Below are 18,969 nucleotides of genomic sequence, written 5' to 3'. Positions count from 1 at the left end.
GAGAGAGAGACAGAGAGAGAGAGAGACAGGGAGAGAGAGAGAGAGAGAGGTCTTCCATCTGCAGGTTCACTCCCCAAATGGCTACAACGGCTGGAGGTGAGCTAATCCCAAGCCAGGAGCCAGGAGCTTCTTCCGGGTCTCCCATGTGGGTGCAGGATCCTAAGCACTTGGCCCATCCTTCACTGTTTTCCCAGGCGCTATAGCAGGGAGCTGTATCAGAAGTGGAGCAGCCAGGACTCAAACTGGCACCCATATGGGATACTGGCACTGCAGGCTGGGGGTTTAACCTACTGTAACACAGCGCCAGCCCTGGGACTAGAAATTTCTACACGTTAGTCTCGTTCCACTCTTGTTTTTTGAAAACCATGACCTTTGGATGGAGATGTGGGGGCTGCCCTAATTTTAGCCAGGCAGAGGGCCAATTTTCATCAGCAAAGTGATTTAAGTAATGTAACTCTCCGTCTGTACCTGTAAATCCATCCAGTATTGCACTCTGCATAACTCTTTCTTCTGTCTCAAGACCCCTTCTTTGGCCGGCGCCATGGCTTAACAGGCTAATCCTCCGCCTTGCAGCGCCGGCACATGGGGTTCTAGTCCTGGTCAGGGCACCGGATTCTGTCCTGGTTGCCCCTCTTCCAGGCCAGCTCTCTGCTATGGCCTGGGAAGGCAGTGGAGGATGGCCCAAGTGCTTGGGCCCTGCACCCGCATGGGAGACCAGGAGAAGCACCTGGCTCCTGGCTTCGGATCAGTGCGATGCGCTGGCCACAGTGGCCATTGGAGGGTGAACCAATGGCAAAAAGGAAGACCTTTCTCTCTGTCTCTCTCTCTCTCTCACTATCCACTCTGCCTGTCAAAAAAAATAAAAAAAAAAAAAAAGACCCTTCCGCCTTTGGCAGGTTTTACAGAACAGCAGCTGTGCACACCCCCGAACCCTGACATGCAACGCAACATCCAAGGGGGCTGCCTTCCCAGGACAGTGGTTCAGAAACACACAACTCCAGGGCGGCAAAAGCAGGCAGAACGCAACGCTAAGCACTATGGGAAAACGATTTTTAAATGTTTCTTGCCAACATCTTTCAACATTTTATAAACCAATGATAAGTGACAGACAGAAATAATTCCATTCCCTATTACTTTCACAAAGCAGTAAGAAAGTAGCCATTTAGAAAGGGGGGAGAGGTAGTCCATTTTTTTTTTAAACCTAGAAACACTATAAAAAATGGGAATACCACCACATGGAAGTACGTGCTCAAAGATCAGACCAACGCAGCTCCAACCAGGCTCTCTTCAAACTTGAGCTCTCCATTTCTTTTGGAAGCAGCTGGTTTCATAGTCTCTTCCAAAAGCTCTTTGTGAGGAACGAAGAGGCCTCCCAGCTCCTTTCTTGCTGGACAAGTGGGTTGATAACCGAAGCAGGAGAAGCTGGAGATCAAGTCCAAGGGCGTGGGCTGACCCCTGACACCAGCGCTCTGTGTGTGGTTTGATGCAGGGCAGAGGCTTGGTGAGGATCAAGGTCAAGGCAAACCAGGAAATGGAGCGAATCCAGACTTGACCAAGACAAGCTCCAGAGAGAGCCCCTGCTTCACAGAGTTGCGAAGTGTCATGAGGAAGGAATCTGTATCAGTTCTAAGTTCACACAGTACTTCCACTTTGTCTTATTTTTTGCGAAGTGCAGCTCTCCAAGCATTTCATTTAAAAATAACCACCTGTCAGGGAAGAAAAGAAGAAATGCATTTCATTGCAGCAGTGATTTCTGGGATTCCCATGAGAGGTGCAAGACCAAAACATCAGGCCAGGGTCACCACCCGGAGACCCCAGCAGTAGTACAGGAGCCCTGTAGGCAGGTGGCCACCTGGAAGGAAGGGGTCCCCTGCTTTGGCCACATGTCCTTGCCGTCTCCCCTGGCCTCACCAATGCTGGAACAAGCTCTCTGAATGTCCTGGCCTTCAGAATCTGTCTCCTGACACAGCAAAAGTGCTGGGTCTCAGTGTTTCTCTGGGGACACGGCAGTCTTGTCAGTGACCCCTTCGTCCAAGTGCAGTTAACGCCCAGCGCTGAGCACAGATCTTATGAAAGGGCACGGGGCCTCGGGCACTGGATTTGCTTTCCCAGAAACAATTCCACATATGGTGCCCACGGCAGCCATCAGTCCAACACACGTGACAATCATCTGCAAGGTGCGTGTCAGAAAGTATGATGCATGTGCATATTTTAGGGGTGTTACCATGCATGAGAAACACCAGCCCACACGCACACACACCAAGGACACACTGGCAGCTCTTTCACGGCGGGTGGGAACTCGCTGTCCTGCTTACTCACTTTCAGCTCGGGTTTCGAATCCTGGTCATGTACTTGTCTGGGTTGGCAGCGCTCATGACAGTGGTGTAAATTGTGTAGCTGAAAATAACAAGAATTTTTATATGCACATCATTTTCCCTAATATCGCAAGGAGGGGAAACAACCACTAAGCCCTTCTCTAGCCCTGGGTCTAGGACAAGAGCCTAACAGAGGCCGGCACACGTCAGCACGTTGAAAGTGCACAAACCAGAATACCGATGGGGTCTCTTCCCCTATCTGGACACCACCACACAAAGCCACGTTGAAACTTAAAATCCTCAACTCCGCCGGCGCCGCGGCTCAATAGGCTAATCCTCCGCCTTGCGGCGCCAGCACACCGGGTTCTAGTCCCGGTCGGGGCACCGATCCTGTCCCGGTTGCCCCTCTTCCAGGCCAGCTCTCTGCTGTGGCCAGGGAGTGCAGTGGAGGATGGCCCAAGTGCTTGGGTCCTGCACCCCATGGGAGACCAAGAGAAGCACCTGGCTCCTGCCATCGGATCGGCGCGGTGCGCCGGCCGCAGCGCGCCTACCGCGGCGGCCATTGGAGGGTGAACCAATGGCAAAAGGAAGACCTTTCTCTCTCTCTCTCACTGTCCACTCCGCCTGTCAAAAAAAAAAAAAAAAAATCCTCAACTCCTCAGAGCTCTACGTGGTGGGAGGGAGGCAGAACCAGCCCTTGGCCTCACTCTGGCCCACAGGGGTGTTCCTGGCACCCCTGTGACTCCTGGGGCCTCCATTCTCATCTGCCTCCACAACTCCCAGCAAGCTGGCCCCTGCTGACCCTGGAGCGCGCCGGACGGCTGCACACCACCCTCAGAGCACACCACAAGCACACGCAGAGCTCGTGTGAGGGTGAGGGCAGCTCCCTGGGTGCGATGCAGCTGCTTATTTCAGTCGTGGGCCTATTATCTACTTGCTTTAATACTTTCTTTGCTGATGGCCACAGCAAGAGGAAACAAGTTCCAGTGCAGGTGGATGTAATTTTGAAGCTCGGCGCGTGGGGGCAGCACTGAGCTGTTTACTGCGCAGACATTTCTGTCAGCCAGGCGCCTGAACTGCGTGCAGCCTGGGGGTCTGTGTTCATCCTGGCCCATGCAGCTTCTCTTAGGTTTCCAGTGACACACACGAGAGACGCGCTACTTGGTGAACTGTTTGCAACTTCTAACCATTTTGACTTGACAAAACCTTCCAGAACCGCTTTCATTCACTGATCCTACTCCCTGAGCCCAGCCAAGGGAAGGGATCCAAGTAGGGGGCTGGGGATGGACCAATGCGTTTATTTCAGAGTCTTAACAGGACAGCCAACAAGTGGACGATGCTTAATTACAACATATCCCATCAGTCTTTATACAGCATTTAAAATGGAAAGCATTGTTCGAAACATAGAAACAGATCCATTTTATTAAAATCAATAGAATGACTGTTTTATTATAATACTAATTTTAAAATGTATTCATGCCGGTGCCGTGGCTTAACAGGCTAATCCTCTGCCTTGCGGCGCCGGCACACCAGGTTCTAGTCCTGGTTGGGGCGCCGGATTCTATCCCGGTTGCCCCTCTTCCAGGCCAGCTTTCTGCTATGGCCCGGGAAGGCAGTGGAGGATGGCCCAAGTGCTTGGGCCCTGCACTCGCATGGGAGACCAGGAGAAGCACCTGGCTCCTGGCTTCGGATCAGCGAGATGCGCCGGCCGCAGCGGCCATTGGAGGGTGAACCAACAGCAAAAAGGAAGACCTTTCTCTCTCTCTCTCTCTCTCTCTCTCACTATCCACTCTGCCTGTCCCAAAAAAAAAAAAAAAAAAAAAGTATTCACTTATATAATTATTTTAAAATTAAAACCAGAGTTTTTAAATCCATTTTTTAAAAATAAATGTTAAAAATGCCAAGTGGCTCCCCTGGGAGCAGCACTGCCATGGTGTGTGGCGCTGGCTCCTGCAGGCTCATGAGAGCCAACTGGTAACCATGCAGGGAAAGGGGCCGGCGCAGGTTATACCACTGCCTGAGATACCAGAGTGCCAGTTCAAACCCCCTGCTAATGCGCCTGGTGGGGGGGAGGGCAGTGGAAGATGGCCCAAGGATTTGGGTCTCTGCCACCCACGTGGGAGACCCGGATGCAGTTCCAGGCTCCTGGATTCAACTTGGCCCAGCCCTGGCCAATGTGGTCAATTAGATAGTGAACCAGCACATGGAAGCACTCTCTGTCTTTCAAATAAATAAATAAATCCTTTTAAAAAACACGCATAAAATATTCAGGAAGTCTCTAAGCCAACCATAAGTTTGCAAACTGCCGTGGTGGGAGTGTCTACCCAGAGTGTGCATTTGTTTCTGTGTGCCCCTCCTTCTCCCAAAGAATTAATGCAGGAGCAGTGGTAGAATATGGACTGATCAGCCGGCACTGCGACTCACTAGGCTAATCCTCCACCTGTGGCGCCGGCACACCGTGTTCTAGTCCCGGTTGGGGTGCCGGATTCTGCCCCGGTTGCCCCTCTTCCAGGCCAGCTCTCTGCTGTGGCCTGGGAGTGCAGTGGAGGATGGCCCAAGTGCTTGGGCCCTGCACCCCATGGGAGACCAGGAAGAGCACCTGGCTCCTGCCATCGGATCAGCGCGGTGCGCTGGCCGCAGCAACCATTGGAGGGTGAACCAACGGCAAAGGAAGACCTTTCTCTCTGTCATTTCTCTCACTGTCCGCTCTGCCTGTCCAAAAAAAAAAAGAATACGGACTGATCGTGTGTGTGTGTGTGTGTGTGTAATGAATTCTGAAATCATAATCCTTGGATCAGGCCATCCTCAAAGAAAAACCTTTCAAAGTTGTATCTTGAAGATACATTTCTGGTATGGTGCAAAGCGAAAAGAGCAATGTCAGTTTTTCAAAGCATCCCTAAGCCCGAGGACTCCTAAAAAAGCCCTCAGACTCAAAAGTCGCTTTAGTGGCAGGCGTTGTGCACGGCTAGCTAAGCAGCCGTGTGGGATGCCCACGTCCCATATCGGAGCGCTTGGGATCAAATTCCACCGGGATTTCTGATCCAGCTTCCTGTTAACAGGGAGGCTCAGGTGACAGCTCAGGTGATTGGGTTCTGCCACTCACAGGCGACCTAGATGTAAGTCCTGGCTCCTGGCTTCAACCTGGCCCAGCCCTGGCTGTCGCAGGCACTTGGGGAGTGAACCAGCGGATGGACGACCCCTCTGCCCATCTCTTCTCCTCCCTCTGCCACTCTTTCAAATAAATAAATACATCTTTTTTTTTTTTTTTAAGTCACTTAGGGTGTACCATAAGAACAATTATTTTGTGTTTGTGTAAAATAGGATCATGGAAAATGGGGAAAAAGAAACCAGTATTTTGAAACTAAAAATCATTTTGCAGGTTTTGTCTTCATGTTTCATCAAAATGCCGTTTGCTGTTGTCGCCTTAGGGAAAGCAGAAGGTGAAAGTAGGAAAGGCTGGGCTTTGAAAGGCCCCAAGCTCAGGGAGAAGATAAGGCTGCCTCTCCTGGCAGATGCTTTGTCTTTTAAATGAGCAGTCACGTCCCCTCCCTGAGCCACAGAAGGGAGCCACAGCCCGGTCTGGGGCCACACCTAGAGGGACAGTTTTGGTGGCAGCTGCCTCTCTGGCTCACCCAAGAGCTTCCTGAGCCAGTGGCAGCCTGGGCCCAGGGCTTCGCCTCAGAACAGGCTGTGGGTGAAGACCCGCGGCACACAGCAGGCCGCGGTCAGCGAATGGCTGCACAGACAACAGTGCAGCCGGGGGGTTGGGCGTGAATAAGGAACAGCATCGGATCCCACAGAAAGAGACAGGAAGAGACAGGAGAAACCACAGCTGGAAGAAGTGTCGCTCTGACAGTGTGACAGCTAGGAGCTCGTGACCCGGGAGGCCGCCCGTGGCAGACACACGGCGTAAGGGTAGGGGAGAGTCTCTCCCTCCCTCCCCCACCTACCCGCCTCACCTGCGGCTTTCCTCACTCACTCCTCACCTTCCTCCTCCACCCCACTGCAAGGTCAGTCCCGGGAGGGCAGACTCCGCTCGGAGCTGCAGCCACGGCCCACACACGGCCAAGGCCCCACTGTGCGTGATGGAGGTCACTGCCTGTCCAGGTGACACATGAACACTCGTGTTGGAGGTGTCACTTACTTGTTATAAACCGGAACCACCGACAAGACCTGCAGAGGGAAAAACTGTTATAAAGGGCATTATTCAAAGGTAGAAGAAATGTCTTAAAATAGCTATAGGATGATTGCAGCCACTTAACACTTTAGTGCATCTTGGGGTGACAGTGATAGGTTATTTAATCCTCTCTTTTTTCTTCTGAACAATGAACATCCGTTACAACTATGCCTTTTATTTTAATATGAAGAAAAACTTAGATGCGTACTTCCACCTATATAGAAACGAGTTCAAAAAATGTTGATTCTTAAAAACGTTGTGAACTAGGAAAAGCTTTCATTCTAGCGATTTCATCTGCCACATTTGATTTCAGAGAATTTTTTAAAAATTGCTAGTAACAAAAGTACCAGATGCCAGCACCGTGGGGCAGCAGGTTAAGCTGCCACCTGCCGCCTGCCATGTCAGCATCCCATATGGGCACTGGTTCAAGACCCGGCTGCTCCACTTCCAATCCATCTTCTACTGCTTTCCCAGGCCATAGCAGAGAGCTGGAACAGAAGTGGAGCAGCCGGGGCTCGAACCCGCGCCCACATGGAATGCTGGCGGCACTGCAGGTGGCAGCCTAACCCGCCACGCCACAGCGCCGGTCCCACAAGGTTTAAAAAGTACCAGGCCTGCTGGGTAGGCAGAACATGGAACAGTCTTACCTGGAAAAGTGTCTCCAGGCTGAGCTTTGCCTGCCCTGTAGCATTGAGGGCTTTGATGGCAGGTGTTCTGTAAGGACAAAGGACAAAGGTCACCAGACGCCTGAGAAAACCCCAGCTCCCGTCAGCTGTCATTAGGGAGGCACAAGGCGAGGTCTAGTCTCATCATCTCCCTCTCCCCGGAGTGTACTCTGACCCCTACACACACGCCTGTGGCCACCCGGGGAGTCTTCAGCAGGGCTGCTGGTGGGATGGCCGGCTCCTGACCCCGAGACCTGGGCCATCCTGACCTTTCCAACGCCCAAACAACCGCACCACGAGGCTCCCCCACCATACCCCTACCCAGGCCAAGACACTGTCCAGGGCACCCAGGTACATTTTCTGGGAGACCCCTGCAGGAGTCTGCAGTTCCTGTGGTAGGAGGGCGCCCTCTGCTGGTCACCAGAAAGCACCGCACACCAGCCAGTGACCAGAGAGTCTACCTTCGGTCATCCTTTTCAGGAGCTGGCTTCCAGTGGTCATAATTTGTCTCAACAAGGAACCACCTGCAACACAGCAATCATCTCTCACTCAAGGTCTTTTAGGACAGAGCTGCCGAAGAAAGGCTCACAAATAAAAACAATACGGAGTGTTTCACCCATCAAAGAAAGAGTATTTGATGGAGAGCGGCCAGAGCCTTCCATTCTACTCACACTCCCTTCAGAGGGTCCAGAGGCCAAATGTCTGCAGGGCCGTCCCTGTTCCTGGTGATGACCACTCCCTCGCGGGGGTTCGTGCCGCCCACGATGTAGTAGACATCAGCGATGAGGGGAGTCTTGGCCAGTCTGTAGACAGCTGCCTCAAAGCTTTCTGCCTCACTCAGGGTCTGAAGAAAAAACAAAACAAAACAAAACAAAACAAAAGACAGCTATGTAGCAGCATCTCCCCCACGGGAGTGGTCTGCCCCAGTGGATGGACAAATGGTCCAGCGCACATGCTCCTGACAGTAAGCCATGGCTGCAGCCTTGAACTTGGCCTCCCGCCATCAGGGCCCTTGAGCAGGGAGCCAGCAGCAGCAGGATTTCCCACATGGGAGAGAACTGCTGATGAGCCGTGGGCCTGGCTCACCCAACACCAGCCATCTGTTCTCTACGCAGACGGCCCTCACAAAGGACTCCCCTGCCTCGCCATCAGTGGTCTCCTTAACAGGCATTTTTTTTTTTTTTTGGACAGGCAGAATGGACAGTGAGAGAGAGAGAGAGAGAGAGAGAAAGGTCTTCCTTTGCTGTTGGTTCACCCTCCAATGGCCACTGCGGCCGGCGTGCTGCGGCCGGTGCACCACGCTGATCCAAAGCTGGGAGCCAGGTGCTTCTCCTGGTCTCCCATAAGGGGGCAGGGCCCAAGCACTTGGGCCATCCTCCACTGCCTTCCCAGGCCACAGCAGAGAGCTGGACTGGAAGAGGGGCAACCGGGACAGAATCCGGTGCCCTGACCGGGACTAGAACCCGGTGTGCCGGTGCTGCTAGGCGGAGGATCAGCCTGTTGAGCTGCGGCGCCGGCCCTTAACAGGCATTTCTTGAACACCGACTTGTGCAAGGCACTGTTTTTTGCTGTGAGGACAGAGCAGTGAATGCGACAGGTCCCCTACTTGTTCTCCCCAAACTTCCAAGGAGGACGAGAAAGTCAACTTGACAGGAAATGGTGACACAGTGCCGGACATACTCCGTCACATCAGACAAGAGGCTGTGGCAATCGCAGCTGGGGAGCTGTCCTCACCCAGGGTGGCGGAGGAGGCATCCCCCACCCCCACCCCGGGGAAGCAGCACAGGAGCTGAGGCCAAAGGGACAATAAGTCAGATGGTGACAGTGGAGGTTCATGGGTGAGGAGCGCGAGTAGGTGGGAGAGGTCCAGCTTACTGGATGGGGCTGCACAGGCTCCATGAAAGCAGTGCCCTTCTCTGGGGTCCTGACACCCGCTCGGGCCACGGGGACCTCCACAGTCCTGTGGCATGGAGAGGTCAAGGTGACAGAACTCCCACAGGGGCTGCTTCCTGCAGCTGACCTGCTCAGGAGCATCCCCACCCTGCCAATCACTCTTCACCACCTTGGGAGAGGAGCACCTCTTCTGTTCTCCCAACCTGTGCGAGGGGTCAAGGGGGGCAGTGGCGACAGGGTCAAATCAGAGCACTGGGGATCCTGGGGTCCACGAGGGCTCCACACCACTAGCCGCTGGAAGGCTCTGCAGACCCCTCCCCACCTACACGCATCCCTGCTAGGGTGACCTGTTTCCATCTGAGTTGTTCTGTTGGGGTAAGACGGGGATGGGGTATTTGTTTATGTTGCGAACAGAGAACAAACCGAAAAGACAAGGGAGACACCCTGCGGGCAGTAAGGACCCACGTGGCGGTCCGGCAAGGCAGGCGGGGGGCAGGGAGTGACTTCCAGTGGGCACAGGGCTTCCTTAGCTGGCGTGTGATGATTTGAAAATTGAGAGCGTGGTGTACTTTAAATACGTGAAGGTCTGGCGTGTGAATCCCGCTCCCGCGAGCTGCCTGTCCGCCTCCCGGGTTCTGACCCGGCTTAAGGAGAGCGAGTTCCCCGCCAGGATGCCCGAGAATCCCACAACAGCCGTTACCCAGCAGAGCCCCGGACCACAAAGCACCCGGTCAACAGGAAGGTGCGGGCACATCACGGAGCATTTATTTCTCAGCAGCAACGGGGCACGAGCTCGGGTCACACGGGGATGGACGGCCGAGGTGTTATACTGTGTGCAAGAGAAAGGCTGCACTCCGGGTCCCGCTTATGTGAACTCTAGGGCACGCAGGCTGTGCCCCTGAGAACAGAGCTCAAAGAGCGCTTCTCTGCGGGGCGTAAGAGCTCATGGAAAGTTCATGAAAAATGCATTTTATGAAAAAACCATGAATGGATTTCAAAAACGTCTCGCACCATAGAAAACTTATCTTTTCATTCCATTTTGCATGACCTCTTCCTGGTACCTTGTTGCTACTGATTAAAATCTGTCCTTACTACTGTAACTAGTGGCTTTGTGTAAGCTTTGACGCCCTCTATGAAAAGGGTTACACGCGCTGTGCAAACATGGGGATGCTTTTGCTCCAGGAGCTCTTCCATGATTGAAAACAACATTGTTAACTGCCACAGAGCTTTGGACACCAACACCCTGGTTGAGAAGGTGAAGTGGGGGCTGGGGGCGGGGGGCGGGGTGAACACACTCACGGTGCGCAGAAGCCAGCTGATTGGAGAGTGTCTCAGGAAAAGCGCAGCCACCAAGTTCTCCCACCACCAGCCTCTGTCTGCCAGCAGGAGGGAGGAACGGTAAGCAAACTGCCCTTCTGTTTCTGGGATCCACCCAGCGCATTCCTACCTCTGGCCTTAGTCCTTGCTCTAAGTCAGCAGCAACGGTCTCCCCCCAGCTCTGCAGAACTGGCTCAGGGATCACAGGGGTCAGGCCTTCCAGAACCTTCTAGCTGTAGTAGCCACCTCTCCCGCTTCCCTCTCCACCACACCTTCCTGTTTTGCCTTCTCTGTAGCCCTTACCACCACGCAAAACCATCTGCATCTCTACGTGCATCGATGCATCATGCATCATGTCTGTCCCCGCCCCCACCTCACCCCCATCCCCCCCACCCCCCCACCCCACCCCCCCACCCCCCACCCCACCCCCCCACCCCCCCCCCATCCCCCGCCAACTCCTGGATAGGAAGTCCCTGCTGTGCGGCAGGCAGCAGGCCAGGGACTGCACTTGGATAGACCTGAGCAGGAATATGGCTGCAAACGCATACCTCGTTCATCGCCAGAAACCGTGAACTTGTGTGGACTCTGACCAGTCCATAAGCCTACGTAGCCAATGAAAGTGGTTCCTGTGAATGCAGTCTGAAACCGAGAAATGAGATATCATTGTACCACTCCAACCAAACGCACCCTGAAGTCACCTGTCCTGCCCCATAGTTTCCTGGGTTATTGTTTTTGTTTGTTTGTTTTTTCTGGTAAGTTCCAACATAATAGAATACAACTCTGAAATAGCCTTCTAGGACAGAAATTCTAATCCCTGGGGGAGGGGCCCATGGATAAAAGTCAGTGGATTTGTGGCCTTGGCTGGGAAAAATGGAACATCCTATTTCCTTCATCCCTAACTGAAATTCAGCTCTTTGTATAATGAATGTCCACCGCAAGTCATGCACTATGAGCAGTGCCTGTGATATTTCCACACGCGTGTGGTAGCTTGAAAAACAGCCTGTAGTCACCACTACCCTGAGCTCACGGCAGTCACTGGACCCACCCCTATATCTTCCTACTCAATGTGCTAAGGCAAGAGCATAACGTTGAAACAGCTGCATCTTGACAGAGCTGGTTTTCTTTGTGGTCCCGTGTGTGTGATCACTGACAATATATTGTTCACCAGAGGGCCACACACCGAGGCTAAGAAGCCCCATCCTAGAAACAGAAACTGCGCTCTGATTTAAATGTGTGTCGCTTTGATCATAAGAGGTAAATGTCACCCCTTTTTATAAACTCTGAGAAGTTAGGGGAAACAGGTGGGACTGCTGACCGCGAACGATCACATTAAAATGTTCAATAATAACAAACTCATTTTACATATCTTTCAATTCTCACAACTGTCCCATAAATACAGGCAACACTTCCGCTTTAAATTAAGGTCATGAGCTCCAGTGAGTGCAAGATACCACGTATTGATATATTAGCATCAGTCCATCCATTGTTTCTGATACCAGATTTGATTTTTCAGAGAACTCTTAGAACAATACCTACCATTCAATAAAAATTAACTAATAATTTTATATTTTTAAAATTTATTTATTTGATTTATTTATTTGAAAGTCAGAGTTACACAGAGAGAGGAGAGGCAGAGAGAGAGAGAGAGATTGAGAGGGAGAGGTCTTTCACCCACTGGTTCACTTCCCAAATGGCCACAATGCCCGAAACTGCGCCGATCCAAAGCCAGGAGCCAGGAGCTTCTTCCAGGTCTCCCATGCGGTTACAGGGGCCCAAAGACTTGGACCATCTTCCACTGCTTTCCCAGGCCATAGCAGAGAGCTGGATCGAAAGTGGAGCAGCCAGCACTTATGGATAGGGCATTAACCCACTGTGCCACAGCACCGGCCCCATATTTTTATATTTTGAGAACTGAATAGGGCAAGTCGATATTTTTCCATAGAAGACATAATCTTAAGTCATTAATTGTTTTTATTCAATTACTAACTCAATTTTTACCGCATCTGGTTGCGAAAATAATTTAAGGTGGCTAAATTACAAAGGAGCTTGCTGTGGTCTTGGTTTTATAAATGGTCCTTCCTCCAGACTTGCAAAGGGCCTTCGCAATGCCTACCTCTACTCACAGCAGTAACATGGGAATAAGTCTACCCCAGTACTAAAGCCCTTAGAAACTGTGATGTAGGAAAAATAACTAATTATATGGTCATTCTGTTCATGCAACACACTAGCCTCATTTTAGAGTGTGAAGATATGTTAAAGTTAAGAAGAGGGGCCGGCGCTGTGGCGCAGCTGGTTAAAGCCCTGGCCTGAAGCGCCAGCATCCTATATGGGTGCCGCTTCTAGTCCCAGCTGCTCCACTTCCAATCCAGCTCTCTGCTATGGCCTGGGATGGCAGTGGAAGATGGCCCAAATCCTTGGGCCCCTAAACCCACGAGGGAGACCAGGAGGAAGCTCCTGGCTCCTGGCTTCAAATAGGTGCAGCTCTGGCCATTGCAGCCATCTGGGGAGTGGACCAGCGGATGAAAGACCTCTCTCTGTGTCTCTACCTCTCTCTCTAACACTGTCTTTCAAATAAATAAAATAAATCTTTAAAAAAAAAGAAGATAGAAATTATATGGTAATTTCTAAGTGTAATACACAATTATAAAATAATTAGAGGATATCATTCATAAGATAGTTTATCTTGCATTTGAAAAGTCTGCTTTATTGCTAAGCGTTTGTACTCCCCAGTGGTGTCTAACAAGCCAGTTAACATAAACGGCTCTTAGTCAAATTAAGTCTATAGTCGAATAAAGGCTGAGCTTAGGGGGAAAAATACAATTAGGAGGCTGAAGGCCTGGGTCCTGGGTCCAGAGTGAGGATGAAAATGCTCACTCTGCCTGCCTCACAGGGCTGCTGGAGGAATTTCTGTTTATAAAAACACTTTTGCTATTATGGACACTGGACAGGAATGGGAGAGGCCTTACTTTGCGGAAAGCTGTTCCTAATTCAGCAAAACAATTTATTGGCCACGAATCCTCTACAAAAGGACGAGACCCAAGCATCATAGAAGTTCAGCAGTGACAACCTGAGCAGCGAGACCAGAGCCAGCTCAATGACTACTTTTCCCAGGAAGAAGCTCCAGGCCAAATCAAAACAAAAGAAGCATCAACTGTTGAGAGAAAACAGTTCCAACGACTTATTTATTGCCTTTATCCCTTTGTCTGTTTATGAGGCTGGTTCTCCATCATAGAATAGTAAGAAAGGCATCAAGCAGCCAATTAAAATAATTATAGCCCCAACACCCAGTAATAACTGTGAGTGTTTTTGCAGACTTCCTTTGAGAATTTTTGATGCCTTTGTACTGTGTTACTTTCACCACTTAAAAGCACTTCTGAAGTCAACCTTCAGCTGGAGGTCAAATGGTAATAGTGGCAAAATAAAGGAGTAAAACTGGGGAAGGAGAAACTTCCCTTTTCAATATTTCTGTATTGCTGGAATTTTTGATATGAAAAAGGATTTATTTGTAAAAGCACGTGACTAGATGCATATCGAGTAAATGAGTTTTTAGTATACATGAACCAACCCCTAAATACAATGAGAATAGAGTAATCTTTGTCCTTAACTTGCAAACACTGTCTATACACACATTGGCCTGCTCTGTGGACGGCAGGCACACCCTCTCTCTATAGGTTTTCACAGCCACGTGACAACAGTGCGTGCTACCGTACACTCTTTTTTTTTTTTTAATTTTTAATTTTATTTTTATTTTTGACAGGCAGAGTGGACAGTGAGAGAAAGAGACAGAGAGAAAGGTCTTCCTTTGTCATTGGTTCACCCTCCAATGGCTGCTGCGGCCGGTGCTTATCCTGGTCTCCCATGGGGTGCAGGGCCCAAGCACCTGGGCCATCCTCCACTGCACTCCCGGGTCATAGCAGAGAGCTGGCCTGGAAGAGGGGCGACCAGGACTAGAACTCAGTGTGCCGGCGCCGCAGGCGGAGGATTAGCCTATTGAGCCGCGGTGCCAGCCAACTACCGTACACTCTTAAAGGGACCATGTTGAAAGCAAAGCAATCTAAGTATCATTTTTAAAAGATCACACACAAGAGAATCGTGTGGTCAATCGCACTTGTGGACTGAAGGTTATTATCTGGCCACTGATTACTAAGCATCTACCACCTGCTGTTCATAATGACTTCATTTAACCTCAATAACTATTCTAATAAAGTAGTCATTAACTTGTCTGGGCTGCTAGCTGCAAAACAGGTGTGAGCAATCCCCCAGGTTCACAAAGGAAGTGACAGCAGCAGGATTCAAACCCAGGACAATCAGACCCCAAAGCCAGCCACTGCACTACCTGGGTCTTCCCTATTCCCATGGCCTGGAGGAGGGGAAGCAGAGAAAGAGCTCATTCAGGGGATCACAAGGCCAAAGAGTTTTTCCAAGGGAAAAATAGACTGACCTCTTTAAGTCAAAGCTTCGTAAAAATAAACGACCCTTCTTCCTATAAGCATAATAGACACCAATCTCTCTCCTGGCTTTGTGTTTTCAAGGTTACATCTTCTCCCTCCCTTCCATCACACACTGACAATACAACCAGGGTAGCACAAGGCCCCGACGTGATTTCATGTATCTTATCCTGAATGGACCATACCTGCCCATTCTTAAGAACTGCACATCCACGGTCAGCTTGCGTAGGATATTTCCAAAAGGGTAGTCCAGGTTCCGGCCATGGTAAATGTGGCCTCTGGAGTCCTGAGCCACAATGCTGGTGCAGAAGCTGAGAGGAGGGAAAATTCCAACAGGAAAGAACGAGACAAATGAGAACGAGAAAGATGAGTTTCCTGTTTTTAAAGCAAGTCCCCAAGTAAAGCAGTTTCCTCCTCATAGTTGACATGCAAGGGAATTTCAAAAAGTTCATGGAAACTGGAATGAAAAGACAAACTCTGGTGTGAAAAAAGCCTTGAAACCAAGGGTGATTTTTTTTATAATACATATTTTCATGAGTTTTTTTTTTTTAAGACTGCTGACATTGTGAATTTCAAAGTCTTAAAAGAAATTAAGGGGTTGGTGCTGTGGCATAGCAGGTAAAGCCACCACCTGCAGTGCCGACATCCCATATGGGTGCTGGTTCAGGTCCTGGCTGCTCAACTTCTGATCCAGCTCCCCACTGATGTGCCTGGGGAAAGCACTGGAGGATGGCCCACGTGCTTGGGTCTCTGCACCCACGTGGAAGACGCAGAAGAAGCTCCTGGCTTCAGATTGGCCCAATTCCTGCTGCTAAGGCCATCTGGGAAGTGAACCAGCAGATGGAGGATCTCTCTCTCCCTCTGCCTCTCTGTAACTGTTTCAAATAAATAAATAAACCTTTTTTTTTAAAAAAAAATGAATTAAAAATTGATGTTTCCATTCCAGTTTCTATGAACTTTTTGAAGTCCTCCTGTATATATCATAACCCTTGTACAAGAACTGTTCAGGTTCACTGTCCAAGATGAAAGAGACAACAGGACACAGCTCCCCTGGGATCACTTGGGGGTACTGGACCTCCCCCTAGGCAAACAGGAACGGCATCACAAACTCAGTGAGTGGCATCCTTAACCAGCACCCTAGGTGCAGCTGACAGCTCCTGACCCCTGCTTACCCCGCCCAGCCGCCCTCCTATTTAGCATGCTGCTTCAGGCTAGCTCATCACCGGATCTCTTGTGGAGAAGGGCGCTCAACCCTGTGTCCCACATCCTGTCCCGTTGTGTCCCCTGGAGACAAGGGTCGGCTCTTCATATGCTTGCCACCTTCCTTGTCCCTCTCAGAGCTCAGAACAGAAAAGGATCGGTTCAGAATTCTGGGCTGAAGTTATTTTGAGGACAAAACACACCTACATATCCATATTCTCTGAGAATAGTTAATGCTGGGTGAACACATAGTTATAAACAGCACATCCAGCTCTGGGGGAGAAAGACAAGTCCATCCACACCCACAGAAGCCAGAGAAAAGACCCGGAAGAATGGGCTGCCCAGATCAGCACCGGCTCTCCTTTTCGTACTTGTCTGTATTGACTTTCTAGAACGCTTGCCTGTTGCTTTGCTAAGTACGAAAAAGCAAGTGTTACTTAGATTTCTTGTTTTAAGAGGAATCTTGGTCAGGGTTTAATTCCTTCCAAGGTTTCTGCTCTTCAGTGAGTCCCTGTGGGGGAGGGGACGGGGCACCTGGAAGGAGGAGCTAAAGCACAGGTGCTCTGGGGTCGGGGGCTGTGCTGGGGTGGGGGTGCGGGGCTCAGAGGAGTTCAGGCGCATCTTGGGAACTCACGGGACACCTGACACCCAGCAAGTTGCCCGCGAGGCTTGATTGAAAACAGACCCCACCACCCTCCCTGCATCCTGCCCTGGGGCCCACCACACCCCAAACCGCTTTCACTTTGGGGCGCCACATTTCGGCATGTCCACTGCGCAGTGGCCCTATCAGAGCGCGCAGTGTCCCCGGCGACCCCTGCCCTGCCGGACACGGGCTCCGCGTCCCCGCCACGGCAAACACCAAGGGATCAACGCATGGGCACAAGGCAGTGCCGGGGATGCTCGGGGCGGTTACAAGGCTGGAGGGGGCCCCGGAGCAGCGGACGGAGGGGTCAGCCCCAAACACTTCTGGCAGAGCGGGAAGCTGCCTGACCCGGGGCTTCGGGTAGAAAGAATGCCGAACGTCGGATCAGAGGAGCTGCTGCGATTTCCCCGGAGAGGCCAGCCCGCAGGCTGCAGGGCGGCCGGGTCTCCACCCGTTCTGATCGCGCCAACTCCCTCCCCCGGCGCGGGGTGAGCCAGGCGCGGCTCGGGCACTCACGCGGAGTACTCGTAGGCCAGGTTGACCAGGAGGCCGTCGGCCAGGCTGAGGTTCAGGAAGTCGCACATGCCGCGGATCTCGGCCGTGAAGGGCGAGGGCAGGAGGCGCTCCAGCTTCAAGGCCCCCTTTTCGATCAGCGCCAGGACCCACTTGGGGACTCTGTCCCTAGAAACGAAAAGGCACGGGGATGTCCAGTCCGCTCGGAGACCGGGGTGGGCGGTGCGGGCTGGTGCCACGGGCGTCCGTCCCCGAAGCGCGGTGACCCGCGAGGCCTGCCTGCAGGGCGAGGCTGAGACCCGTACACCCTGCGCCCCACTCTGGCCCGCGAAGGCTGCCCCAGGCGCGCCCGATCTCCCGGCCCGACGCCGCCCAAGGCAACCCACGCTGTTCTTGGATGCTCTGTGGACGGCAGGGCTGTCGGGGCCAGGGGCGCCTGTTGTCTCTGCGCCTAACGCCCCGTGGGCAGCGCGCGCCTGGTCCTTCCCGCCCTCGGCCCTGGCCCGCGCCCCCCACTCACTCGATGACCTGCGCCACTGCGGCGCGCACCAGCTCCACGTCGTAGTGGCGCAGGACCGGCAGCCAGCGAAGCTCTGGGGCCACGTCCAGGCTCACGTTGAAGAGCGGCGGGCCGGGGGTCGAGGCTGCGGTCGATCCCCCGACCCCGGCCAGCAGCAGCAGGAGCAGCAGCAGCTCCAGCGCCGGGCGCGCCGGGTGTCCAGTGAGTTGCATGGCTCCGGCTCCAGAGGCCTCACTGCGGGCGCCTGGGACTGGCAAGAAGAGGCGGTGGAGACGGGGGTGGGGCTGGGGGCGGGGCATGCGCGCGCCCCGCCCTCGGCCCCGCCCTCGGCCGCCTGCGGCCGCTCAGGGCTCGGCCCTGGACGCTCTCGCCGCAGGGCGCTGCGTGTGCCGGCGGCCGGCTCCCCACCCCACCCGCGCTCGCGGCCACGCCACACCTCGGAGGGCCCGGGTGAGTAGGCTGCAGCCGGCGTGGCGTAAGATGATCAGAGGTGGGAGGGGACCTACGCAGGACGTTCCCCCATCTCATGTCATTTTAGAAGTTGATTTGGAGCTTAGAACAGGAGAGCTTTTTCTGTTAAACACTCCCACCTCTTCGCAATTAAAAAAAAAAAAGCAAAAATATTTATCTAATATGTATGTGCCAATCAAAACATGCCAAAAGATTGGGCCCCGACGATGGGCTTGCCTCTGTATCAGCACCTCCCTGGTTTTTCCAGTCTTAATTTGTCCTTTGTGAAGCTTGAGAAATAGCAGTGGCTCCCCGCCCAATGGAGAGAATCAGCAGTGGTGCATAGGCTGAGTGCAAAGATGTGGACTTGCAAGCAACGCTGATGCTACAAGATAATAGAAAGCAGGATTTTTGAAACATTCAAAATGTATCCAACGGATGAAGCTACAATGTGGTAAAAATAGGCGCTATTCACAAGTAAGCTAAGTATAATTTTATGTCGTGTCTTCCTCTAGTGTTAGGTTATGTTATAGGACAGCTTGTGCTAAAGATTAAAAGGGAGATCTGAAGTTACAGAATAGGGAGCCCTCTGCCTGGATGTCAGGCACGCTTGTGTCCTGACGGCAGGGCTTATCTGTGGACCAGAACCTACAGTTTAAACAACAGGGCTGTGCCCAATGCAAGAAGGTAGGTGGGAGGGCCGGCGTTGTGGCGTAGCAGGTTAAACCGACACCTCCAGCACTGGCACTCCATATGCGTGCTGGTTTGAGACCCTGCTGCTCCACTTCCATTGGCCTGGGTAAAGCCTGGCCCAGCGCTGGTCCTTAT

General features: G+C 52.2%; 1 protein-coding gene across 1 annotated transcript; it reads right to left on the bottom strand.

The window, feature by feature from the left end:
• Positions 1–1,009: 1,009 nt before the first annotated feature.
• NAAA (N-acylethanolamine acid amidase) lies at positions 1,010–17,933 on the bottom strand. Its single transcript, XM_062198661.1, has 11 exons — positions 17,692–17,933; positions 17,175–17,339; positions 15,004–15,126; positions 10,916–11,010; positions 10,350–10,426; positions 7,829–8,001; positions 7,619–7,681; positions 7,140–7,206; positions 6,460–6,488; positions 2,320–2,397; positions 1,010–1,706 (listed from the first exon to the last, which is right to left on the bottom strand). The coding sequence occupies exons 1-10, from the start codon at positions 17,901–17,903 to the stop codon at positions 2,322–2,324; spliced, it is 1,080 nt and encodes a 359-aa protein (XP_062054645.1). The 5' UTR covers positions 17,904–17,933; the 3' UTR covers positions 1,010–1,706; positions 2,320–2,321.
• Positions 17,934–18,969: the final 1,036 nt, after the last annotated feature.

The sequence above is a fragment of the Lepus europaeus genome, chromosome 8 (assembly GCF_033115175.1).
Source record: "Lepus europaeus isolate LE1 chromosome 8, mLepTim1.pri, whole genome shotgun sequence".
NCBI lineage: Eukaryota > Metazoa > Chordata > Mammalia > Lagomorpha > Leporidae > Lepus > Lepus europaeus.
Note: the sequence above shows the minus strand (reverse complement) of the source record. Positions and strands in the feature narration are given on the sequence as shown.

Excerpts from the sequence above, each read along its gene's own strand:
- NAAA (XM_062198661.1), bottom strand. The coding sequence starts at position 17,903 with ATGCAACTCACTGGACACCCGGCGCGCCCGGCGCTGGAGCTGCTGCTG. Across the intron at positions 8,002-10,349 it reads TCAGCTGGCTTCTGCGCACC|ACCCTGAGTGAGGCAGAAAG; the intron begins GTGAGTGTGTTC and ends TTTTTTCTTCAG. Across the intron at positions 6,489-7,139 it reads GCCTGGAGACACTTTTCCAG|GTCTTGTCGGTGGTTCCGGT; the intron begins GTAAGACTGTTC and ends TTCCCTCTGCAG.